This window comes from Podarcis muralis, chromosome 11 (genome assembly GCF_964188315.1).
Source record: "Podarcis muralis chromosome 11, rPodMur119.hap1.1, whole genome shotgun sequence".
Taxonomy (NCBI): domain Eukaryota; kingdom Metazoa; phylum Chordata; class Lepidosauria; order Squamata; family Lacertidae; genus Podarcis; species Podarcis muralis.
This window is the reverse complement of record NC_135665.1, coordinates 62578027-62605574: the sequence shown is the minus strand read 5'-3', so window position 1 is coordinate 62605574 and position 27548 is coordinate 62578027. Positions and strand designations below refer to the sequence as shown.

At 45.6% G+C, this 27548-nt stretch overlaps 1 protein-coding gene across 11 annotated transcripts in view; it reads right to left on the bottom strand.

Annotated features, from left to right (window-relative positions):
• The window catches only part of CELF4 (CUGBP Elav-like family member 4), a 797596-nt gene that overhangs the window by 282126 nt on the left and 487922 nt on the right, over window positions 1-27548 (bottom strand). For all 11 annotated transcript variants that reach the window (XR_013394723.1, XM_077936520.1, XM_077936525.1 and 8 more), the window contains exon 3: window positions 16115-16163. Coding sequence is in view for 10 of the 11 variants with exons in the window: in XM_077936520.1 (XP_077792646.1) it covers window positions 16115-16163 (49 nt within the window). In the remaining variant the exon portion in view is untranslated. The remainder of the gene's footprint in view (window positions 1-16114; window positions 16164-27548) is intronic.

Below are 27548 nucleotides of genomic sequence, written 5' to 3'. Positions count from 1 at the left end.
GCTTAACAACCAAGTGGGGACACTGGTAACTGTACCTTTGTGGGGAGAATAGAGGCCTCTTGAAAGCTCTCAGCACCATTAACAAACTACAAGATTCTTTGCCATGACTGTTTAAAGGGGAATCACGGTGCTCTTCAGATGCATGGTACAGATGTGGCCTGAGCTTGGATGGGCCCTGACTTTTCTGCCAATCTGCCCCAGTGCCCCATGTATCTCTGGCTGATCGCTGAAGAATTGATGCTTTTGAATTCTGGTGTTGGAGAAGACTCTTGAGAGTCCCATGGACTGCAAGAAGATCCAGCCTCTCCATTCTGAAGGAAATCAGCCCTGAGTGCTCACTGGAAGGACAGATCCTGAAGCTGAGGCTCCAAGACTTTGGCCACCTCATGAGAAGAGAAGACTCCCTGGAAAAGACCCTGATGTTGGGAAAGATGGAGGGCACAAGGAGAAGGGGACGACAGAGGATGAGGTGGTTGGACAGTGTTCTTGAAGCTACCAGCATGAGTTTGACCAAACTGCGGGAGACAGTGGAAGACAGGAGTGCCTGGCGTGCTCTGGTCCAGGGGGTCACGAAGAGTCAGACATGACTAAACGACTAAACAACATCATCTCTGGCCCTAGTTCTGCTCAGACCCTCATTTCCACTCTCCATTGGTGCCAGGAGCAGTGGCGGTATAGGTGTGGCGGGCAGTTTGGCTCACGTGAGTTGGCTACTGCAGGACCACCACCCTGGAGCATCCCCAGCCTCGCTGCCAGTTCATCTTACCTTATCCCTGGTCTGAGGAGCATAGTGCCATTGTTGGTTGGGCACCTCTGCCAACACTCTCTCACACACAAACACTTCAAACCACTATCGGACAGGAGACTACAGGAATTGAGAAATGTTGAGCAGGATACAGAGATGCCTTCTAGGCGTACATTTGGGAAGGAATGTGTGGATTTTGGAAATGTCGAACTGGAAACCACACGGGGCCTCAGCAATCTCTCGGTATTCCACCCTTTTCTCTCCTAATGCCAAGAGTGCCATTAGGAAAATTTCAGATTCAATCTCCAGCTAGATAATGGCTGCTCCCCGCCCAGCGCCTCGAGGGAGGTCGTCCTTAAATCCTCCAGAATTACAGCAATCAGAGGGGAGGGGGGGGAATTCAGAAGAGTTTAGCTTTATTCCTGGGAGCCCTTGTTCCCCTCGGAACGGATGTCTGCCTGAAATTATATATGTTTTTAGTTAAGAGCCCAACACACTTAAATATTCCCTGCAGTGAGGAGATGCAAAAATATATCTTGTAAAAAGCTGAAATACACTGGGAAAAAAAGCTTTAAGAGAAGCCTCGGCAGCCTTTGATAAATAATAAAATAACAAATGATTTAATCGGCACGTGTCTTTCGCACAGCACAGAGGCACAATCAGATACTGGTCCCCGGCTGTAGCATCCTTTATATAGCAGAGATCAGGCCTTAGGAGCACACATCATCCAGCACTGTGCAAAGGAGGTGCATGATTCCTGCTAACACACATGGAATGCACCTGCCGCAGTACACCTGCATTTTGCAGAGGGTTTGGGGTCATATTCTGGAGTGTGTTTTAGGGCCACAGCTCAGTCATAGAACATCTGTTTTGTACGGAGGAAGTCCCCTGTAACTCCAGATAGGAGGGAAGCCCCTGAGGTTCTTGTGTTGCCACCCTCCGGACCTCTCGAGGAGGAAGCACACAAAGGAGGACCTCAGAAGATGATCTCAGGGTCCTGGTAGGTTCATATGGAAAGAGGTGGCTCTTGAGGTATTGCGGTCCTGAGCTGTTTAAGGCTTTATAGGTCAAAACCAGCACTTTGAATTGGGTCTGGAAACTAAATGATAGCCATGCAGAGCACATGACCCTCCCCCCAAAAAATAACCATGGGAACTGTAGTTTGATAAGGTTGTTGGGAATTGTGGAGGGGTAAACTTTCAGGATTCTTGGGGGAAGTCAAATGTGCTTTAAGTGTATGATGTGTGTGCACAGGCTCTGTATAACACAGTTTCCTACGTCGTCAGAAACAGAAGCTGAAGATACATCATGCGTTCAAAGCACAAGGCTTTCCCAAAGAATCTGGGCACTGTAGTCTACCCCTCACAGAGCTGCAGTTCCCAGTGCCCTTAATAAACTGCAGTACTCAGGATTCCTTGGGGGAAGTCATGTGCTCACTTTCTCACTTAGTTCAGCACTGCCCACACTGACTTGCAGTAGTTCTCTGTTATTTCAGAAGCCAACCCTAGTTGGCAATTCTAGGGGATGAGCTTTGACTTTTTGCTTGGAAAACATGTGACTCTTGTAAAAAGGTAAAGGGACCCCTGACCATTAGGTCCAGTCGTGGTCGATTCTGGGGTTGCAGTGCTCATCTTGCTTTATTGGCCGAGGGAGCCAGCATACAGCTTCCGGGTCATGTGGCCAGCATGACTAAGCCGCTTCTGGTGAACCAGAACAGCACACGGAAACGGCCGTTTACCTTCCCGCCGGAGTGGTACCTATTTATCTACTTGCACTTTGATGAGCTTTCAAACTGCTAGGTTGGCAGGAGCAGGGACCGAGCAATGGGAGCTCACCCCGTCACTGGGATTCGAACCGCCGACCTTCTGATCGGCAATGACTCTTGACCCTTCCTTAAATTTGGATTTGTTGGAGGAAGCAGGGCTGGGTGAACCATCCAGCAAAATAAGCTTGCGCTTAGGGCACCCAGGGGAAAACACATTTTAAAAGGGCATAGGATGTAAATCGGATCAACCAAAGGCCTGGTTAAAAAGGAACATCTTCACCTAGCACCTAAAGGTGCCAGGTTTTTAACATTAACGGTCACCAATTGCTCAGCTGAGCGTTCATTTTCTCAGTCAAAGTAGGCAAGCTGGATTCCTTATCTCTACTAAGTATAGGAACAGACACATCGCTTAAGATTAGTTTTGAGGATCCTGATCAAAGATTTTGCAATTTAGGAGGAAATTGATCACATATAAATAAAGCGGAAGTGTACAAAAACAAACATTATTTTTCATTTTGAAAAATAAAATTTTATTTCAGAGTTTATTATTGTTTATATTTTGAATTAGATATATATATATAGGGGGCCACCAAATTTTTTTAAATGCTTAGGGTCTCTAAAGGTCTTAATCTGGCCCTGGGAAGAAGGCAACAATGCTTCTGACTACCAGCTGCTGGAAGAGAGAGTTCTTCTATGCTCAAATCCTGCCTCCTGGTTTCCCACAGACATCTGGTTGGCCACTGTGAGAACAGGATCCCATTGGATCCAGAAGGCTCTTCTTATGGAAGGATTCCCAGGCTAGTTTGGATTCCAGCCTGACATCTCATGAGGTGGTCCAGGTTCAAGGCAGCAGTATCTGCCTAATTACAGGGGTGGTCTTCCTTTTTCCCATTTTAAATTGAGAAGAGTCCATCTCCCCATATTCCTCCAATGTCAGTGGAAAGCACGGGACCCTGAGCCACTCCAAGGGTGCAAGGATGGATTGCCCTGCTTCAAGAAAGTGACTAACCTTAGGAGACAAAGCAGAAGTGAAGGAGCTGTATTCCTCTTTTTTGGGGGTGTGTGGAATGCCTTTAAAAAACCTCTCTGCCAGGTGTTTTATGAATAGCAGCTACTACCTATGTGTATATAAATATCTATTCATGTATTAAGGCTATCAAGGTTTTCTTTGAAGAGAGGAATAAAACTAACGTGCATTCAGGAACGGCGGTATTGAAATTCCAAACAGCAATCGTACATCTTTCTCTCCACCCCCCCTCTTTTTTTAAAAAAAGAGAGAAAAGAAAAATGTGATCAAAAGAAAGAAAGGGAGTGAGAGAGATGCATTTTCTGATATTCATGAAAAGCAATAACGCTCGCATGACCTTGCTTTCAAGTAGCCACTCTCTGAAATACTGGCAGAAGGAGCCCGGGTGCCAATTGGTAGGCGGGCGACGGTTGTCACTCGTTGCTGTCCTTGAAAGAATAGGGTGTCCCCCCCCCCCCAATTCCATTGATTCCCTGAGGTTTGTAGCCAAGGTATATCAGCTCTACATCAAAGAGCTCTGACAGGGAGTATCACCCGTTGGCCGACTGCAGTATATTAAACCCCATGCAGCCTGCACTGCCTACACACACTGTTATGCTAGGCTTAATGCTCTGGGATTTAGCAGCCGGGCGAAGGAGGAGAGAGGAAAAGGCTTCAGCACCATTCTCACATTCTTAGCTGCACACTCTGAGAAGGGATGTAGCCCAGTGGGAATGCAAAAAGAAGAAAGACAGGGGAACCGAAAGTGTCGGATGTGCCCACCCCTGTTCAGTGCCCACCTCTTACCCAGGGACAGCGAGTGACTCCCAGGATCCAGGGTTACAGAAAGCCAACCTGTTCTGGATTTGGTTATCAGCAATCAGGACGCGGGTGGAACTGTGGTCTAAACCACAAAGCCTAGGGCTTGCAGATCAGAAGGTCAGCGGTTCGAATCCCCGTGACTGGGGAACTGAGGCTGACGGAGCGATTGCGGCCAGAAAAGACAAGACTTGGGTCTCTGAAGCCCAGGGTCTCTCCCTGCTGTAAGCACCTGAGAAGAGCATCTACTGGATCCGGCCAAGAGCCCACCTACTCCAGCATCCTGGTCTCACAGTGACCAACCAGGTGCCCATCATGGGAATGAGCAAGCTAGGCCCAAGCACAAGAGTTGCACTCTCCCCTCCTGGGGTTTCCAGCAACTGGGGTTCAGAAGGCCAGGAGCCCTTGATAGCCCCCTCCACCACGAACCTGCCCAGTTATCTTTGACAAACAAAGCAACCAAGCACTCCCCTGTCCCAAGTTCTTCCAAGAGGCTCCAGTGGCATCTGGGATCACAAGATGAAATGCCTTTTAATTTGAAACAGGCTGAATGACCTTCGTCAGGTCTCCTGCCTGTGAAGCAAGTCACTGCTCCTGCCAACCTAGCAGTTCAAAAGCATCCTAGTGCAAGTAGATAATTAGGTACCACTCCAGCGGGAAGGTAAAAGGCGTTTCCATGAGCTGCTCTGGTTTGCCAGAAGCGGCTTAGTCATTCTGGCCACATGACCCGGAAGCTGTACGCCGGCTCCCTCAGCCAATAAAGCGAGATGAGCGTCGCAACCCCAGAGTCGGCCACGACTGGACCTAATGGTCAGGGGTCCCTTTACCTTTACCTTTAATCTGCTGATGACATACAGCTCTGTGTTTGCTTTGCATCTGCAGGTGTGGCAGTGCTGGACCAGTGTCTTGCCTTGGTAATGGTCTGGATGAGAGCCAACAACAGAATCTCCATCCAGATAGGACTACTGCACTGGTAGTGGGTGGTTCCCACTGATGGATGGGAGGTTGCCTGCTCTTGATGGGGTTACACTCCCTCTGAAGGAGCGGGTACACAGCTTGGGGGTCGTTCTGGATCCTTTGCTGTCGCTTGAGGCTCAGGTGGCCTTGGTGGCACAGAGCACCTTCCATCAGCTTTGGCTGGTGACCCAGATGTGCCCCAGTCTGGGCAGGGACAGCTTAGCTTCTGTCCATGCTCATGGGTTAGATTACCGCAACAGGTTATACATGGGACTGCCCCTGAAGGCGGTTCAGAAACTTAAGCTGGTGCAGAATTGGGCAGCCAAGCTGCTCACCAAGGCAAGATGGTTACACCAATCCTGGCCCAACTGCGCTGGCTGCCAATTACCTTCTGGGTCCAATTCAAAGTTCTGGTTTTGATCTATAAAGCCTTATGTGGCTCAGGAATGCAATATCTCACGAACCACCTTAACTGCTAATTTTTGCATTATATTTGAGCTTTCATGTGACATAAAGGCCACTTCTGGAAAACTAACGGAATATGGAGCATGTTTGGTGATCATTTCCATGTTATTTGCTTCTGGGGGGGAAAACCCCCAAACTGTTTGCATCCCCCCAACACCAGAAAACCACAGGAGAAAATTGATGGTGGTATATTGACATACAGCCCTTTCCTGGTGGTTTTATGGGGGAATCATGGGGGAACAGGCACACATGTGCAGAAAGGTGGTGGTGAGTCGTGAGGTTGCCCAGTGACATTTGTAGTCGTGTCACACCATGCTCACTGGTGTGAATGAAATCTAGCAGGACATGCTGGTATATAGTTCAAAAAGTCACAGGTCCATAACACAACAGGCAGTACAGTGTGAAAGGAACATTCTAAAACAGGACAGAAGTTATAGCATTATAATCAGGAAAACTAATGCAAAATTCTCCATGTCTGAATGCACCCTCAGTGTAGACAGCACTGAGCTGGATAAACAGGTGCTCTGACAACTTACTACTTTCCTATATTCATGTCAAGGGACATCGGGGGGAAATTTGGAGGTTCTTCCTTGAGATAAATCTACAAGAAACCTCCCTGTCCTTCTTTAGAGAAGTTGAACAAATTTTGTCCAAGGAGTCCACACATTTCCCTTTACTTGGAATTCGGAGAAATCAGGAATCCAGGTTGTGGATCAAACGGTGCTCATTGGGTGGCGATTAAGTCATAGTCAGAGTAGACCCACTGCAACCAATGCACCAAGGTCCATTTGTTAGCTATGCCTATTTTTGGTTGGAGAAAGTCATCACTCAGTTCAGAGGAACCTGCACTTAGACAGATGGCTGCACTTCACTTGGTGTATTGGTTTGATTAAAATGTGAACCCTATGAATTTCTGCCCCATCCCCAGTGGGGAGCCAGGATGTTATTGTTCCGTGGTGACACATCTACTGCTGCAGTGATAGCAACACCTTTTCTAAGGGAAGGGAATTTGTATTTTCAGGAGCAAACCTTTGCTTTCCTAAGGATAATTCTGTAGCTTCATGATTGCCTCCAAAGGTAGAGACAGTGTTACTGTGGAATGGTTATTTACCCTTTTTTGTGAATGGCTGGCATTTGGGGGGCTTTAGGAAAGGAGAAACAGCTTTGTGTACAGAGAGGCAGAGAAAATAGAAAGTCAGAGGCTTGAAAGGAGCTTTAAATATCTCCAACCTGGTGTTTGTTCCCAGGATTTGAGTTGGGCTGAGCTGATGTTGATCCCTTTGTGACCAGACAGTTGTGCCTGCTTTACTGCTTAGTTCTCCAGCTGCATTTAAGAGATAGTCTAACTGACAGGATGGCTATGACAGATTCCCATTACACAGGCCAACATGTGGAGGTCAGGATTAGGACTAACACCCGTTTGACGTTCTAATACTATCTTTTTGTGCGCGCGCGCCTGCTGCAAAATGTCTCAGGCATTTCTCTCAATACAGTGACGAAACCCACGAAATGTTAGCTAACAACGGCATTCTAGATCTGTGTAAGGCTTCCACATATGGGACTTGTTAGGTGAGTTCAGCCCAGTAGGTCTACTCTGAATAAAGCTTGTCCCGCTTTTCCTTAGGACATCCCTATTTTCACCAGAGAAATGTTGGAGGGTATGGTTGTAGTAGTAGTTGTTGTTGTTGCTTAGTCATTTAGTCATGTCCGACTCTTCATGACCCCATGGACCAGAGCACGCCAGGCACTCCTGTCTTCCACTGCCTCCCGCAGTTTTGTCAAATTCATGCTGGTAGCTTCGAGAACACTGTCCAACCATCTGGTCCTCTGTCATCTCCTTCTCCTTGTGCCCTCCATCTTTCCCAGCATCAGGGTCTTTTCCAGGGAGTCTTCTCTTCTCATGAGGTGGCCAAAGTCTTGGAGCCTCAGCTTCAGGATCTGTCCTTCCAGTGAGCACTCAGGGCTGATTTCCTTAAGAATGGATAGGTTGGATCTTCTTGCAGTCCCTGAGAGTCTCCTCCAGCACCATAATTCAAAAGCATCTGGCGGTTCCCTCACTGCGGGAAGAGAAGCTACAGGGAACCAGGCAGAGGGCCTTCTTGGTAGTGGCACCTGCCCTGTGGAACGCCCTCCCATTAGATGTCAAGGAAATAAACAACTATCTGACTTTTAGAAGACATCTGAAGGCAGTGCTGTTTAGGAAAGTTCTTAATGTTTGAAGTTTTATTCTGTTTTTAATGTTCTGTTGAAAGCTGCCCAGAGTGGCTGGGGAACCCCAGCCAGATGGGCGGGGTAGAAATAAATTGTTGTTGTTGTTGTTGTTGTTGTTACTACTGCCAAAGTTCCTAATGCTGGTTTTGGCCTTCTTCTCCATCGCATCAAGATCATATTGGACCGGCCTTCTGAAATATTAGCTATCCCAACCAGTTTGATGTCATGGGCTATCAGAGATTTCCCCTCTACTCTATTGTGCTGAAATACTGCATCTTTGAAAAGTCTTCGCCACCCACCTATTTTAGCAGGAAATTTGCGGCAACTTCAGCTGTATTCCTACCTCCAGATGAAGGAGGGGGGGGGGAATTCAATAAAGCATTTGCAATTGTGACTGTTCGGCAAGCCAATTCATTGGATGCTTAACGCATCCATATAGATTGCACAAATTCCGCTATATTATAGTAAAATGCACATCACTTCCAATAAAGGGAACACATTTGCTATTGATGTGCTATAAACCACAATGCGAGGAGGGGGTTATGGCAGCCTTGGGTAATAACAAGCCTGTTAGAAGGAGACGCCGCAGACTCGCCATAAAGGACCTGCACTCTGAGCCATAAAGGAGCCGCGCTCCGAGCCATTATTCCAAGCCACTCGAATGACAGAGTTCAGTTAATGCTTTCGCAAATTAATTGTGTAGCATGTCTATAAATATATTATTAATGCACATAATAATTCATTGACAAGCAACCTGTATATTGAGAAGAGGAGATCGCAGAGCTGTTCATGTGCCCCCAAGTTCAGAAAGGGCATTTGGCTGAGCTGTAATTAAAGGAATAGGGAGCGGGGAGCTCAGGACATAAGAAGAGGATGCTGGATTAGGCCCATCTAGCCCAGCATCCAGTTTTCACAGTGGCCAGATGTTTGTGGGAAACACGCAAGCGGGATCTGAGGAGAAGGTCTTTCCTCCTGTGCTTTCCAGCAACTGGTATATAGAAGCATTTCTGCCATCAAAAATCTCCTCCTCCATGGATTTGTCCAGTCCTCTTCTGCAGCCATCCAGGTTGGTGAGCATCACTGCCTTCTGTGAGAGGGAGTCCCATAGTTCAACTATCTGCTGCATGGAAAAGGACCACCTCTTTTTTCTTTTCTTTTCTAAATTAAATTTTCATATTACAGTAGTACCTCTGGATACGAACGGGATCACCAGTGTCGAAGCAATGGTTCTTCAACATCAACTTCGTTGGACACGTCATGTTGTCTGGATGCCTGATGATCGTCTTCCAAATCAACTACTCTACTCCGAACTTAAAAATGGGAAGCGTCATGCTGGTGGTCAACAAAAGAGGTTCAAGGACTCTCTCAAGGCAAATCTAAAGAAATGTAGTATAAGCACCGACAACTGGAAAACACTGGCCTGTGAGTGCTCCAGTTGGAGAACAGCCTTTACCAAAGGTGTCATGGACTTTGAAGACACTCAAACTCAGGACGCAAGGGAGAAACGTGCTAAGAGGAAGGCACGCTTGGCAAATCCACACCATGATCAACTCCTGCCCGGAAACCTATGTCCCTACTGTGGCAGGACGTGTGGGTCCAGAATTGGCCTCCACAATCATTTATGGACTCATTGTTAAAACCGTGTGTATGGAAGACAATCTTACTTGTCTACAAGGGAAAGAAGAAGAAGAAGAAGAAGGAGAAGAAGAAGAAAATTTGTCTCCACAACTGGATGCAGCAATGCTTTTGAATACAGTTGCTGGAACCCACAGGAACCCACAGATTAGCCCTTGTGGGTTTCTCACAGAAATCTGGTTGGCCACTGTGAGAACAGGAAGCTGGACTAGATACTACAATTGGCCTGATCCAGTAGGCTCTTCTTCCATTTGCCCAAGGACCATAGGCTCACCAGGGTTTCAGGAAAGAGTTTGTTTCAGCCCCACATGGTGATAACACGGACTGAACCAGGGGGCCTTCAGCATGCAAGGCAGATGTGATGCACCTGAGCCAATGCAACAGCCTCTGCAACTTCTGCCGTTTGACCCCCTAAAACAACCATTGCAGCAAAAATAAAAAATAAAAAACCACATTCACGAAATCCATTAGAGACAGTCACAGCGACGCATCTTCTCCCTGTCCCCCCTCCCCTCCCCACCAAAGGTCCCAAGCTAAGCAGCCTCATGCGTGTAATCTGACAAGCACTGCAATCAACCCTCGGCAGTGAATCCTATCAGCATTTCCACACCGCCGGAGAGGAATGGCTTGTTTTGGGAAGACTTGCGTGCCGAAGAAGCTGGAACGCAACACAATGCAACACGAACTCCCCGGGAGTTGCCTCTCCCCCCCCCCTCCCCGATCCCTCAGCACAGAGCATAGGCAACAGATGAACTCCAAATAACCTTTGGACTTTCTCTCACACACTTCCCTGTTCATTCACATCAAGGAACGCAGGTTAGTCTTTTTGAAAGGCGAGTCAGGAAGGAAGGAAGGAGGAAAGCGGAGAAATGGAAAGAAACAAGGGGAACAGCGATGCTCCCTTTCTCTTCAGAGATCCCGTGTTTTCCTTCCACTGCACCAAAAACAATGCTTACCATTACGTGTACATTTATTATTATTATTATTATTATTATTATTATTATTATTATTATTATTATTATTATTAGAATTTATATACCGCACTATACCCGGAGGTCTCAGGGCAGTTTACAGAATAAAATCAGGATATAAGACCACAAAATACATAATAAAAATAAAAACAACAACCCAATAGCCGCCCCCCAAAAAAAACATTTTGAAAGGGCATAGGATGTAAATCAGATCACCAAGGTTAAAAAGGAATGTTTTTGCCTAGTGCCTAAAGGTGTGTAATAGAGGCACCAGGAGAACTTCCCTGAGGAGAGCATTCGACAGACAGGGAGCCACTGCAGAGAAGGCCCCGTTCTCGTGTTGCCACCCTCCGGACCTCTCGAGGAGGAGGCACATGAAGGAGGGCCTCAGAAGATGACCTCAGGGTCCGGGTAGGTTCATATGGCAAGAGGAGGTCCTTGAGGTATTGCGGTATTAATTTACATAATTAATGTCATAAAATCATAGAATGGTAGAGTCAAGGAACCCAGGGGTCATCCAGTCTAACCCCCTACAGTACAGGGACCACAGCTAATTTACATGCCTATTTATTTATTTCATTTATATCCCACCTTTTCTTCATAGAGCTCAAAGTGGTATACATAAACACACCTCTCCTTATTTTATACCCACCACCACAACAATGTGATGTAGGTTGGGCTGAGGGTGAGTGACTGGTTCTGAAGGTCTTGCCCAGGGAGCTTCATGGCCATGCGGGAATTTGAACCCTGGTCCTCCAGGTCCTAGTCCAACACGCTAACCGCTACGTCACATTGGCTCTCTCAAAATATACTATCTTGCCATGGAATTCCCTTCACAAGAGTTCAAATTCTCGGTGCGGTTTTAACTATCAATCCCTCTTCACAGGGAACTCTGGGAATTGTAGTTCTGGGAGGGGTACAGGGGCTGCCTAAGAACTCTCAGCGCCGTTAATGAACTACAGCTCCCATAATTCTTTGGGGGAAGCCATGGGCCAGCATTGCACTGCTTTAAGTGTATGGCATGAATGTGGCCTCTCTTCATCAAATCTGAGATGGTAATTTCCTTAGGGCAGAGACCCACATTTTAGCTTATGCTGCTCTACAAGGGACTATCAGGGACCCTGATGGTGTACATGTGGAATGTGCATGCTACAACAATTCTAACATGATGCCTTCCTAAATTATAATCAAAGCCGAAAGAATTGACACAATAAGAAAGTGTTTGGGGGAGAAACAAAAACAAAAAACAAGAACAAAATTCCCTTTCTTTTTTAAAAAATATGGGTTGCCCTAGGGAGACTTGTAAGCAGAAGGGATTTCGTGGTTCAGTTGCCCATTAGTTACAGACAACAGAACAAGATGCTCTTTCATTAGGTAGACTCTAAGCTGTAGTCTAGGAAGGTTTCCCAGTGACCTAGCTGTAAAATCAGCAACTTGTTCTCTCCAGGATGCTATGACCTGGCACGAAACCCTACGCTGTTCCCTGGAGCTGGCATTGCATGAAAAGTGTGGACTTCAAGCTGGGGACTTTTGGCCACACATTTCATTGCATGAAAAGTGTGGACCGGGGACTTTTGGCCACACAGATGGGTATTAAGCAGAGGAGCAACAGAAGATGCCTTATACCGAATCCGGCCATTGGTCCATCTATCACAGTACTGTCTCCATTGACTGGCACAGACTCTTTGGGGTTTCAGGGACTAGCACTGAATATCACCTTCTGGAAAGAGCTTCCCCAGCACATTGGAAATTATTTTTTATTTATGAAGAAAATATTTAAACAAACCTTTATTAAAAAACAAAAACAAAACAAAAAGAGAAGCTTTTCTGCTGGACGTATTAGACACGTCCACCAGAACATTGCAAGTGAAATAAGAGAATATTCCTGTATGCAACATAGGCAGCAAAAAATTGGAAAAAAGAGATAGTACCAACAAAAAAGGAGCGGGAAGATAAATTATTTGATTACCTTGAATTGGCCAAAATGGTGGATACAGTTAGGGGACAATCTAAACCAGGTGTAGTCAACCTGGTCCCTACCAGCCACTAGTGGGCATTTTAGGTGGGCAGTAGGGGGTTCTACGGCAGATGTTACTGCAGCACTGGTGGATGGCAAGGAAATTTTACCATCAAGAAAAATGCATTAGTGGGCAGAAGGTATAAAAAGGTTTACTACCCCTGAACAGAACAAAAATTCTAAAAAGAATGGGGACAATATAGAGATTATCTAAAAAAAGCAGTGTCCTAAAATCAATACCTGGACTTGCTTTGAGTAATTTTTGCAAAACAAAACATGGTGTAAAAGTATAAAATACAGGAAAAAGCAGGAAAAGGGAAATGAGAAAGAAACAGTTTACCAAATTTGAAATTAAACCCGTGTGGAGGACAAAGGAAGTCAATTACAAAAGAATAATTACTGAAATATGGATATACGTTTATTATTTGTTTCGTATCTGTATTTGTATTTTTTTAAAAAAAATCTGTTCGTTGTGTGTGTTTGTGTTCTAATAATAAGCTAATAAAAAACATAAAAAGGAAATTTGTTGTTGTTATTGTTATTTTGATTCTATTGCTATGCTGCTTTTGATTCAAATAAATCCCAAAGTGGCTTACTAACATAAGATAAAAATGGCATAGTGGAACATCACAAATACAGCATAAATCGTATAAAATACTTAACAAATCATCAGTAAAACAATCCCAAATCCTAAATAAAACAATTACCATCTATGTAACACTATTAACAAAAAACTAAAAAAAATAAGCTAAACATCACAGTTACACAAAAAATCATGTTATAGGATTCAAAGTACAACAGCATTCATATCTATAAAACAATATTAACAACCTTAACAAAATAGCAACAAAACAAACAAACAAAGCCCTGTTGAATTTTTGCATTTTTTGTAAGTATATTTGCACGCCTCCCTTCATCCATAGAACTCAGGACTGTCCACAACACAGAACAAAAGGCAGAGTGTTAATCTGGAACCACAAGGACTCTGGTCCCAAAGTCCTACGCATGAGGAGGAACACGTGGTCCAAGACCAGGACCCCTTTGATGGTCCAGGGAGGGTTGGGTCCAGAAATGGCTTACCTGTTGGGGCAGAGCCCAAATTCTAGCCTAGCAAGATGGCAAGGAGGTAGGTAGGCAAGGAGGCAACACTGCCTCCAATTCACTGCCACAGTGCCCCTTCCCTGCCAGGTAAACACCAAGGATGATGCTCTTTGGAAGCTAGCAGTGCAGCCCCACAGCACCAGCCAAACTGCTTTGGGTTGCAATCCACTTTGAGCTGCAAGCAGCAGGGCCACCTATGAACTTGCTCTGTCATCCGCTGACACAACACCTTGCCCTGCTCAGCTCTCTTTGCTGGACAGCTCCCATGCTATGCTGAACACCACAGCTGCTGACCTCCTGGACAGCTCCCCACCCTCCTTGCTTGGCTTGGCAGAAACATAAGCTCCCTGTCTCACTCTCAGGAACCATGGTGTGGACAGGACAATCTAGACTTGGGCTGCCTGTTGATGCATCTGACCACACGCTCTGGACTCATGAAGTTGACCTTCCTCTTTAGCATTCAGCATGGCTTGCTGGCATTTTAATGGTCTTGCTTGCACCCAGCCAAGCTTTATCGTCCGCCCCCTCTCAGACCCAGCCCTTCCCTTTGGTCCAAACTGTTCAGCTCCCCATCATTGCCCTTGAGTCCGGGTGTCCTCCAAGCAGCTCTGCCAGCCTGGAAGCAGCTCCTCTTTTGGGAATCGGCACGACGTGGCTCCCATTCCAATCCTGACACTCGCGCCTCGTATTATAATAAAAGCCGGGATGAGCAAGTAAACAAGGCAGCGGCGGGGTGAACGAGGGGGAGGTAATTAGCTAAAATACTAAGAGGGCGGCTACCAGGGAGTTGTGTGACAGGTATAAATGATTCACGCACTCGCACCCTTCCAAAGCACCTTCCCGAAAGCTGAGGCGGTTGCAATGCCAAGAGAGTTTTTTGCAAATTGTGGGGGGTTTCTCTCTGGAACACTGTGCACGACCTGTGTGCTTATTAGCAATCTCAGTAAAGCTGGCCGGTTCGTAGGCAACACACCCTCAAGGAGCACTCAGCAAATTGGCTGGTCTGATTATTATTTTGGGTGCATCCCATTTGACAGACAGCAGGCTGTCTCCTCACACACACCCCTCAGCCTTCTCTCTCACTGTCTCTCTCTCTCTATATATATATTGCAAAAGGCTTGCACAGTTCAAATTCAGGGGCTAGAAATCCTTTTTCTCATACACACCCCATCACATATTTCCTCTTCCCCTTCATCATGAGGTTAGATCAACCTACTTTTGCAAGGCTTCTGTTGCTGAGCAGGAGACAGCACTTGCAATGTTAACAAAGGAGTTTGGGGGCCACTAAGTGGGTTGGGGGCCAGTGCAGAGGCAGAGGAGCAAGATCTGCCCAGCTCTTCCAGAGGCAAAGGCACCTACCAGGATTTAATCAACATTGCAAATAAGTTTGCACCAATTAACTAGCCTGGAGAAATGCTGAGTATCACAGGTTGTCACACTTAGTCCCCTGACGACACGTAGCTGACATTTTGTTGAAGCACCATTTGGATACACATGCAACACAACTCCAGATCACAACTCCAAAAGTGAATGCATTTCACACGTCCCGATTGCCAACTGGATGGGATCACAAGACAGATCTGCTAGGTTGCAACTGCTGTTTGGAACTAGCAAATCCACCAGATCAGACATGTCCAACTTCTCTCCTCTCCAGAGTCCAAAAATACATTTTGCCACATCAACTGACCCCCCTGGTAAGCAATTATGATCACTAATAAAACTGGTGCCATCTTGCAACAACACGGTTACGATGCAGCTGGATTTTGTAGCAGCCAAGATTTTAACGACACCTAGATTGATGAAACATTAAAGTGTGCAATGCACCTTTGCTTCTGACAACGCTGTTCTCTTCCTTACAAGTGAGACAGTAGGCTATTATTTTATCACACCTTGATTAACATTTGGCTGGACCAACAGGGACAAGATTAAATGGTGCCAGGCTAGTTGACCATCATTTGGCAATATCCGATTTCACTTCCTTCCAAAGTGGAGAGGCCCCCTTTAGCAAATGGAAAGGAGGCCAGAGAGGCAGAAGAAGAATAAAACTTTCTGCCCTAACCAACCAAGAAAGCAGCTCAGACTTATAGAGTTGGGCTGCCTGCGGACAATCATTGCTACAGTCAAGACTGCTAAACTTTGTTAAGTCAGCATCCAGGGGCTCACTTCTTAACAAGACCGTTATTTGTTTCCCGAGCAATCGTTGGCACCTACCTGCCTTTTAAAATCAAATAATAATTGAATATGAGCAAAAGGAAGGCGAAGTGAAGGAGATTTAATAAAGAGCATCTTTGCTACAGAGGGAATTTTGCTTTGGCAGTGATTGTGTTACTAATTGATCCGCGCGTTGCCCGAGAGCAGCCAGAGACAACAATTACGTGCAGAGCTGGGGGCTAAGAAAAAAGAAAACACAAAGCGCAACTACCTCCTCGGCTCTCGCTGTCCGCTGGTTTCACCTGGATTGGTCTGTTCATCTGTGAGGAGACACAAGGAGAGAGAAAGGAGCACTGTTAGCAACAGCTTCCAAGGGATGCCTATGTAGGCTGACAGTTCAGAACAACCTCTGCTTGGGTAGGGGCTGCAGAAAGATATTTCACCAGGGTTGAAGGCATCTCTGCCATCTGTGATGTCCTCCTGTAAACATGGGTCAGAGGTTCTATGATTCTGTTGCATAGTTCAAGCTGCTGAGAATCAAAAATTTATTTCAAGAAGGAAGGAAGGAAGGAATCTCTAATCCAAGAATAAGGAACTTTTTTAAAAAAGCATGAGGGCCTCGTTCCCTTCTAGCTAGCTTCTGAGGACCATCTCACTGCTCAATGGAGCCAGAGGCAGAACTAGACAGAGAAATAGCTGTAAATCAGGCATAGGCAAACTCAACCCTCCAGATGTTTTGGGACTACAACTCCCATTATCCCTAGCTAACAGGACCAGTGGTCAGGGATGATGGGAACTGTAGTCTCAAAACATCTGGAGGGCCGAGTTTGCCTATGCCTGCAGTAAATGTTACCGTTGTACAGTTGGCTAGGTTCTACACATACAGTGGTACCTCGGGTTACAGACGCTTCACGTTACAGATGCTTCAGGTTACAGACTCCACTAACCCAGAAATAGTACCTCGGGTTAAGAACTTTGCTTCAGGATGAGAACAGAAATCGTGCGGTGGTGGCACAGCAGCAGCAGGAGGCCCCTTTAGCTAAAGTGGTACCTCAGGTTAAGAACAGTTTCAGGTTAAGAACGGACCTCCAGAATGAATTAAGTTGTTAACCCAAGGTACCACGGTACTCTATCCTTCAGCCAGGCATTATCAGGGTTCAATGACATATTCCAGCTAGGAAAAAGCTCTCAAGGAAGGTGTGAAGCTGGACCACTAAGGAGTGTGGCTCAAAAAGGCCCGTGGCCTGATAGAGAGGCAATGGGGAGCCACATTTTCTACCCGCTTCCCAGTCTTTTTGGCTCCAATAAGAAGTTTGAAACTTTGTGACACTGGCAAAACCTCTGCTATTATTTAGGAGCCCCCTGGTGACTTAAGCAATTGAGCTGCAAATGAGTCACAGAAGAGGGTCTTCAGGTTCAGGGTAGCCATATATGTCCATTCCCCCATTCCAACCACATTCCCAGAATGCCCTTTTTGGGGGGTGGGGATTTACACCAGCCTCTGCTCAGCCAGCTTCTACATTTCTCCAGATTTTGCCACACAGTTCTCCAACCAAGTGTACAAAAACACATTCATTAGGTAAAATGTGCATTAAATGCACATATTTTTTGAAATAGCATCAAAAGGTATTATATTAGGTAAAATTGCTTTCCCAAAAAAGTGCATGCATTGGAAGAAATTTGCACTAAAATGCTTGCATTTTTTTGCGATGTCTTTTTTTTAATTTGCAAACTGCTGTGGACAGGTGGAGAACTGAATTTATGACTGGGAAAATGAGAAAACATAGACACACCAAAACGGATCTGATGTTCCCTAAAGTGCTGGTTTACACATTAGCCCACACCAGATTATTTTTCTATAACTAATTTCTGTACACTTGAAGATCTGCAGCCCAATGCCTGAACTCAGTCCATTCGAAAACATTGCATTTGAGGAAGTACAGTATGGTGTTATCTCCATAATGACCCACCCAAAGGTGACACTATTCACTCAGTACTGTTGTCGTCAAGTGACAACCACCCATTATAATCACTGGGATTCCCCACTTTTTCTCAGTGTGTCTGAAATCGGGGAGCAAAGAATGAAGCCTTCTAGAACAGCAGAAGGAAGAAGGTAGATCAGGATACACAGGTAAATCTCTGGGTGATACGAAGCAGATCAGTAATATTTATTGTTCCAAAGTATTAGGTAAAAAAAAGAAAAAGGCAAAGGACCCCTGGACTGTTAAGTCCAGTCAAAGGCGACTATGGGATACAGCACTCATCTCGCTTTTCAGGCCGAGGGAGCCAGTGTTTGTCCACAGACAGCTTTCCTGGTCATGTGACCACCATGACTAAACCTCTTCTGGTGCAACAGGACACCATGGTGAGTGCCAGAGTGCACAGAAACACCCTTTACCTTCCCACCACAGCAGTACCTATTTATCTACTTGCACTGGTGTGCTTTCGAACTGACAGGTTGGCAGGATCTGGGGCAAAGCAACAGGAGCTCACCCCATCATGCAGATTTGAACCGCTGACCTTCCAATCAGCAAGTATTAAACCAAAGCAATAACAAAACACAGCCTCCCCCTCCCCAAGTTATGCTACTGAAATGGGGGGGGGGGGAAGCCGATTACAAGAATGGTGGAATTTTGTTGTTGTTTGAAAGGACAGTGACTTCAACACAAATCTCCAAATTCTTTCTTGCTCTGCTTGATGTATCTCAGGGCTCCAGGAAAACACTGAATCATTCCCACCAGCGTGGAGTCTTCCCACCCCTGATCTCAAGCCAGGAGTCAAGCCACTTGCAATTTTTTAATGCAAGTGTGATTAGAACTGCAGTCACACTGCATCTGAGCACGTTCTCCCTCTTGAGACACAGCGATGGTGAGAGCGGCTCAGCCCTCCATCATGTTAACCTACTTGTCAGCCACTTTCATAGCTTCTAAATGCTAAATATGTTTGCAGTGCAATTAGAATAAATCTAGATAGTGGTTATGAAATGCCTTCCCAAACGCTGCCTACCACTAAAGATGATAATAACAAGGGAAAGGAAGAAATGGCTCTAATCTCACCGTCTGACAGAGACCAGCAAGAAGGATCTAATTCTGGCGAGTCTACAAGGAGAGGTCAGGAGGCTGGAGGGATGTGCCGAGGGGTCGTCAGTAATGCCAGGCTGCTCTGCGGAGGAATAGCTGGCTGGCAGTTGTGCAGAAGAATCTGTCACCATCTAAGTTCCTCCTGACTCTCCCACCTTAAAACAGGAAGCTGCCTTTCGCCATTGGTCCAGCTGGCTCAGAATGGTCTGCACTGACTGGCAGCCGTTCTCTAAAGTTCCAAACAGAGGACATTTCCAGCCCTTACTAAGAGATGCTTTGCGGGGGCTGAACCTGAGATCTTCTGCATGCAGAGGACATACCCTTCCAATGATCTGTGCCCCCCTCCCCTAAAAGTAAAGTCAGATTCTAGTTTTCACAGTTCTGCATAGAGGCCTGGATAGATAGATAATTTATTACGGTCAGAGACCAGCTTATAAAACACACTTGGGGGTACATTCCCAGAAAGAAAACAAACAGTTAAAACAATGTACAACAATAAATTTAAAATTTATAAATGTGATAAGCATATAGACACTTAAAACTTTAAGCTACCGCATAGATATGACCCAGAGTCACCCATTTGGGGATTTTGTTCACAAACTAGTTTGAGTCGGGGGATAGTCTGCACCTACAGATCTGTACACAGAATCTGGCGACCATCCAGGTCATCTTATGATATTTGCCTAACAGGAAAAGGTTGAATTTTTGCTTTTCTGGGAGGTCAGCGACAGTCAAGAAGGCAGTTTCTACATGTGCTGTAGAGGGAAGTGAAGGGCAGATGGGGCTCGTCCACCTGGGAAGGGAGCCCTTCGAAGAGAAGGAAAACTCTGACCCTAAACCTCTGCTTCCTTATGGGATATCTTTGCGAGAAGATGAGGCTGCAGAGGAAACCCTACACAAACCCAGAGCAGAGTCCCTAAGGTGGTTGGGTGGCACCTTGTATGCCTCCTTCTGGCAACACCTGCAGCCCAGCTGGTGCTGAATGTCTTGCTCTGCTCTGCTCTCCTTTGGGCCACATCATTGAATGGAAACCTCTTTTGCAAAAGAGGAAGGGTTTTGAGAAACTAGAGGTTAGATGTCAGCATAGCCCCAATTAAACTAGTGAGAAACAGAGAGAGGAGAAGGTTGCCTGGACCCTAGACCATTATGGACATCTCCAATCCCACAGAGGGATGCCTCACTTCACCTTCTGGAGGGCAGACCTGCCTAAAAGACCCTTCTGCTGCCTTGCAAGAGATCTCCTGGGCTGCAGCCAAGACTAGTGTCACCTGGATGAAAGAGTTTCAAGAGGGGGGAGAAAAAGGTATGAGAAGAATTGATTTTTGCACATTCATTTATCACTAAGAGTTACGACTCCCTGTGTTCTTCTGGTGTTTTTTTGTTGCTGTGTTTTTTTAAATCCTACAAACCTGAATGTCAGAAGTGGAATAGAAGAACATTTTTCTACATCTGATTGGCTATGTTGTAATGTGATGTCACAATATCCAGTGTGGTGCAGTGGTGCAGGAAAGACCCCAGTTCAGATCTCCACTCAGTTCTAGAGGAATCCTGGATCCTGAACTGATTTGGGTCACCTCAGGATTTAGCTGGAGCATGTTGAGGTGATCACTGATCACCCTAGGGCTGTCAAGTGGTGGATAATCACTCCCAGCTCCTGGCCACATGTTTCATTTGGATTCAAAACCAGTTCCAGGCTCAGATATAGGTTGGGTCAACTCTGGATCATCTGAGGTTGGATGGGGGCTGCTCTGAAGGAACAGATCAGGCCCCAAAACAGATTGGAAGGGGGATACATCCCATAGGCTTCTGTGTGGCCACTGTCAGAACTGGTTGCTTGGTCGAGATAGTCCCCCTTTGGCCTCATCCTGCTATAGAGTTCCTTTTATACTCTTAATTATGCACACCACCTTGCCCTTCTTGGAGACAAAAATAAATATGTGAAAAATTATCCCTTTCAATCTTGAAATACGGTGTGTCTGTTTGTGGTGTACATGCACATGTGTGGGGTTGGAGAGATGGCCTTTGCATCACCGCCTGGCCACAGAAAGTCTTGTTTCAACCAGCAAGACCATTTCAGCAGGAGACTCTCAATCTTAAGGTCATGGGTTCGAGCCCAATGTTGGGCGAAAGATTCCTGCATTGCAAGGGGTTGGACTAGACAATTCTCGTTGTCCCTTCCAACTCTGCCATTCTATGATTCTATGCGTCACACCCAGAATGTTGCAAAAGCTTCCCAGGCTTTTCAGACATGGGGGAAGATTGAGTTAGTTGATTATAATGCTAAAGCTTCTACTTCCCTGTTTTTGACCATTCCATTCACACTGCAGTTCCTGTGTTGCGGCTTTTCAGCTGCCATATCACCGTGTTGTGCTAAATTTCACGCACACCAGTTGGGCATGGTGTGATACAACAATAAATGTCACTTGACAATTTATTCCTCTACTCTCTATCCTCTATCCTGTCCACTCCTGTGTGCTTCTGTTCTCCCATGATCCCCCCCCCCCCACAAAAGTAGCAGGAAAGAACTATATTCTGGTATAGTGCCCCAAATTTTGTCCTGCAATTTTTTGGGTTAAGGGGGCTGGAAACAGTTTTTTTTCTGGAATTGAGCCAGTGAAATATACTCGGGAGTCGAGTGTGGATTTCAGGCTCTTTATTCAGCTCATAGTAGTGAGGAATGAAAGCCCCCCCCCCCCAATAACTGCTTTATATAAATTATTTATACAATGGGCCGCACGTGATTGGCTAATTCCGGGATTCTCCTGTAGGCCAATCAGGTTGCAGATTCACTTCCACCTGGAGCTGGATTGGGTGGCGCCTGCGGACCAATCAGACTGCTGCATTCTGAATCCTATTGTTCTAGGACCAATCAGACTGCTGCATTTTGGATCCTATTGTTCTAGGACCAATCAGACTGCTGCATTTTGGATCCTATTCAACTCAGTACATAACGGGAATCAAATAACATGGAAATGAGTGCTAAATATATTCCATTCGTTGGCTTTTACCTCGAGTGAAAGCTCAAATACAATGCAGAAATCAACAGGTAGGTAAAGGGAATGAACTTCTGTGTGAATGCAGCCTAAGTCAGGAATCATTGACTGTCTCAGCAAATAAAAGGCCAGCCTTTGCACCTGGTTTTTGCCATTCACCTGCTGTGATTCCTCCATTGTAGGGGGTTGGAGTAGCTGACCTCTTGGGTCACTTTCAACGCTGCAATTCTATGATCACACCTGACACTACAGAGCAGGGGCTGCTTGTCTTTGGCCAACGACATCCCTAGCACGACCGCAAAAGTGCCACCCATCTCACGCATATAAAGGGCTCAGCAGACACGTGCAGAGAGCTTCTGAGAAGAAGGCTTTCTGGCATGGGGAGAACGGCAGAAAGGACAAAGGGGGAGAAGGGAGCTGTTTTCAGTCAAAGGCAGAAGGGGGAAAGCAAATAACCTATTGAAATTAATAAGTAAAAGCTGAGTGTAATTTAATGTACACTACGATTTCTGCACTTGACAATTCTTTTATAGAGCAAAGACACGCACAGTCCATAATACAAATTGAGATCATCTTGACATGAAAGACACCAATTATGGGGAGAACCACTGAGAGGGAAATAATTAAGTTTCTTTTCTCTGCGGATGGAATCTCTCTCTCTTTCCACCCCTCCTCCACCTAAGGAGAAAGATGGGGGTGAGGTGGGGGTTGGACAGAGGCCATGAGATAAGAACGAAGGAAACTGTGTAGAATCCCATCCAGGGTCTGCCCAATGCGATTTTAGCTTCTGGAGGTGAAATGAATATTTTGGATCCCCCCACTCCAACATACTGCTTTATCACCTGAAGAAGTGGCCAGAAATGATTTCATTGCTTGCGAAATTTGATATTTATTTATTATTGCATTTACATCCCCACAGTTTTCTCCAGGGAGCTCAAGGTAGTCTTCATAATTCTCCCCCTCATTTACCGTATCTTTCGCTCTATAAGATGCACTTTTCCCCTCCTAAAAAGTAAGGGGAAATGTGTGTGAGTCTTATGGAGCGAATGCAGGCTGTGCAGCTATCCCAGAAGCCGGAACAGCGAGAGGGATCGCTGTGCAGTGCTCCCTCTTGCTGTTCTAGCTTCTGGCTTAGCCCCTCAGTCCCTTTCCCCACCTCCCGGAAAAGCCCCCAAGAGCCACACTCCCTTTAAAGAGCCACGTGGAGTGTGTGTGCTGCCCTTCTCCCTCCTTGGGGAAAAGCCTGCAAGCGCCGCACTGTGCTGGTCCCGGGGGGGGGGGTGTTTACCGTGCGGCATGGTCTGAGTCCGGTCCTAGGTCAAGGGTATGGAGGCTGTCCTACAAGGGTGAAGCGGGGTCCCAGGCAAGGAGCCGGGCATGGTCAGGAACTCTGGAAGAGCAGGACAGGGTGCTGGCAGGAACAGGTTACCAATGATGTTGCTCCCGCAACGTGGGACTGGGCTGACTGGCCTTTATCTCCTCTGAGGCATAGGGCGGTCCCGGCCCACAGGTGACCCGCCTCTCCTGGCCTTAAGGTGAGCACTCCTCCTACGAGAACTTAGTTCCCTCCACCTCTCTGCCCTGAGCCTCTGCAGCTCTGGAGAGGCTGGAGGGTTACTGGACCCAGAGGCAACCTCACCTTCCCCTGACAGGGCTGGGAGAGGAGCACCTGCAGGCAATGGGTCCTCCATCACCCCCGGAGCCAGAGTGGATACATCTGGTGTCTGCTCCTGAGGACCTGGCACAGGTGCAGGGCCTTCAGATTCAAGCCCCTGCCCCAGCTCATCCGGCCCTGGAGGCGGGGACTCCTGTGCAGGCTGGGATTCCTCAGGTTCAGCCTCTGAATCGGATTCCCAGGCCATCACACACACACACACACACTCCACGCGGCTCATGAAAGGGAGCGCTGAGCAGAGCCTGGGATGCATACATTTAAAGATATATTTTTTCTTGCATCCCCCCTCTAAAAACTAGGTCGTCTTATGGTCAGGTGCGTCTTATGGAGCGAAAAATACGGTAATCCCAATGACAATCCTGTGAGGTAGGTTAGGCTGAAAGGAAGTGACTGACCCAAGGTTGTACAATGAGCTTCATGCCTAAGTGGGGGTTTGAAGCATGGTCTCCCAGGTCCTAGTCCAACACCCTAACCATAACACCACACTGTCTCTCCATCTGCATATCCTGACATGGAACAACCTGATCTGCCCCTTTCGCTAAGCTCTGAAATGTCTCATCCCTCCTCTGACTGTCGTGACTCCGTTTTCTTGGCAGTTTTAACATATCAAAATACACATTTGATTCGTGCGCTGGGAGGAAAAGGACACTGGAGTGCATATGTTTGAGAAAAAGAACTGGCTCAGTGCATCACCTGAGAGAGTAAACATGTTTAAATATATATTTAAATTTCTATTTTGAGATTTGTTTATTTTTTATTTTTTTAAAAAAGAGGAATTGGAATGGAACAGAACTGCAAGACATGTGAAAATGTCACAGGGAAGAAATAGAAACTTCTGGCTGAGTTTGTGGCTGGGCTCATGAATGCCAAAGGGTATAGAGGAGAGGTGGATAACGCTCCCCTCTTTTAGGGGTCAAGGGCCACATTCACTCTTGGGCAACGTTTTGGGGGCCACATGCCAATGGAGCTTGTGTCCAAAAGTGGGTGTGTCCAAGGGGTATTATTGGGTTATTGCTTTTATTTTATATTTTATATACTGTGATATTTTTATGCCCTGAAACCTCTAGGTATAGGGCAGTATAATAATAATAATAATAATAATAATAATAATAATAATAATAATAGAGTGTGGCTAAACCTCACCCTCTGTTACCTTCTCTCAATTACCCCCTCTTCAGCTTATCAATTCAAATAATACAGGCACGACCAACTCCCAAGAGACTGTGATCTACTCCCAATATTAAAAAAACTGGCAGTGATCTACCCATTGTCATTGGAGGATGGACCAGAGTGGTTGAGCTTTTTCTTAGGGAGCCTGGAATCATAGAACTGTAGAGTTGGGATCATCTCATCCCACCCCCCTCCCATGCAGGAATATGCAGCTGTCCCATACAGGGCTCAAACTTGCAACCTTGTCATTATCAGTACTATGCTCTAACCAACCGAGCTACCCAGGCACTCAGCTGGTGTGTGATCACCCTCTCTGTATTCCTCAAATGATGACAGGGGAGAGAGCAACTGGTGTTCCCATCAGGGAATGAGACTCTGCCCATTCCAATGCTGTCTCTCCTTAAACCGCCCCCCTTTGCCCTGCAAGGTAAGCTCCTGGGGGGAGACAGGTGAACTAATATCAGTGTACTGGAACAAGCAAATATCACCACTGTTCAAGCAAGGATTCTTCAACATCAACTTTGTTGGAATGGTCATGTTGTGCGGATGCCTGATGATCGTCTTCCAAAGCAACTACTCTACTCTGAACTTAAAAATGGAAAGTGTAATGCTGGTGGTCAACAAAAGAGGTTTAAAGACTGTTAAAAATCTAAAAAAATGTAGTATAAACACTGGCCTGTGAGTGCTCCAGTTGGAGAACAGCCTTTACCAAAGGTGTCATGGGCTTTGAAGACACCTGAACTCAGGACGCAAGGGAGAAATGTGCTAATAATTGGCCTCCACAGTCACTTACGGACTCATTGTTAAAACCGTGTTTATGGAAGACAATCTTACTCGGCTATGAGGGATCGCCAGAGAAGAAGAAGAAGGGAAGAAAACATGACCAAGACATCCAGCTAAGGGATTGATGGACTATGCAGAACTGGCAAAATTGACATAGAAGCTATGGGACAAGGATAACTGTGACTTTAAAGATGAATGGGAACCCTTTACAAAGTATTTGAAGACACAACAAAGTAAACTGGACTCCTTGGCTGGCTTTGAATAAACATTCACAAACTTTTCTATTGATGACAATCAGCTAAATAGTTTGAGGATCTATACAACTGTGTAACATGCAGAAAACAGCATTCTTAGAGAAATCAAAGACTGGAACTGTGGGAAGCTGCGGGGTGGGTGGGTTTTGTGTGGGAGGGGGGGAGGGAGGAAAAATGGGGAAAAAATAAGGATGATATGTTTCTGGATAAAATGTTTTGTTTTAATTTTGAATAAAAAAGCTTTTTAAAAAAAGAAGACATCCAGCTAAGGATTAGCAACCCCTAGAGTGAAGGGATGGGTGACTTATATCAGCCTTGCATGCGACATCGTCAGATGCCTCCTTGCTAACCTACCTTATGCTTAGTCTGAAGTTCAGAAGGGGCATTTGCCTGAACATCCTTTGCAGTGAATGAAACAAAATAAATCAGAAGATAAACTCTCTGCCTGTTGATGTCAGGCAAAGGCGTCTTCACTGTACTCTTTTTGGCACCCAACAAGAACGTTTGGCCTACCCGGATGTTTAGGAAGTTGATGTGAGTTTTAATATAGTTTTAGCCTGGCATTGCTTTAGCTTTTCAAAAGTTTTAAATTACAATTGTCTGGTCCCCCCCCCCATTGGTGATTTTATTGTTTTTATCATAGCTGTTTATCTATTTTGCGAGGAATCCTATTCGGAATAAGGGAATTTCCCTTAAAAGAAGGGAAACGTTGACAGCTATGGTTTTTATCTTTTTTTGTAAACCACTTTGAGGTGTTTGTTTTTGCACAGTCATATATTTACAACACATAAATTTTCTTTCTTTTTATCTGAATTTGTATCAGAAAGTTTCAACACAGAATAAAATAAAAACCGAACTAATCTAAATAAAAATAGAGGGAGGGAAAACCAAAAAAGAATGAATGAATGAATGAATGAGAGAGAGAGAGAGAGAGAGAGAGACAGAGAGGAACAAAGAGAGAAAATAGAAATTGGTGGGGAGAGAGAGAGAGAAATAAAATACAGAGCCCTCTATGAGTGATAGATCTTAACTCTTATTTCACACGGATAATTTTCTGAAATAAATAAGTAACCTTGCCATTGGGAACCTGTCCAGGCTGAAGGCATGAAGAGGGCTTGGATGATCAATAAACTTAAAAAAAAGAAATGTTTAGAAGATGCCTGATTTTTTCAGCAGAGGGCTCCACACAGAACACTACTTCTTCTTCTTCTAACTTGCTAGCCCCAGTTTTCTCATGAACAGTTGCTAAAAAGATCTACCCAAGCAGAGTGCTAGAGAAACATGGGTTTTTTTTGCTTCTATAGGGGGCTGCTTTGGAGAGTTTTGAGATGGGTGGGTCTTTGACCCCAGCAGCAGTTTTTCAGGAGATAATCTTTGAAAGCTAGACAAAGCATTTAAAAACACCCTCTTCATTTAGTTCTAGGTTTAACCAAGGTGAACCAGGACTAGCTGCCCCATCTCCACTTTCAAAACTTTTCTTTTTCACCATAAGGGCTAGAAACCTGTGTTCGTTTGTTTTAAAGAAATGCTGTACTGTCTGAAATCATTTTGCTCCTGCATTGGACACACACATGGCTAGCATTTGTTTCACAGAGCATATAGACAAAGTGATACATACTCTGGATCAAAAGAAATTTTGATCAAGATTCTGAAGAATTTTTTTGCACTAGGAGAGTGGCTTATATACATAAAAAGGCAGAACTACAAGTTATGTTGTCAAGTCAAAGTTCCAAACAGTGTCCTCCATCTC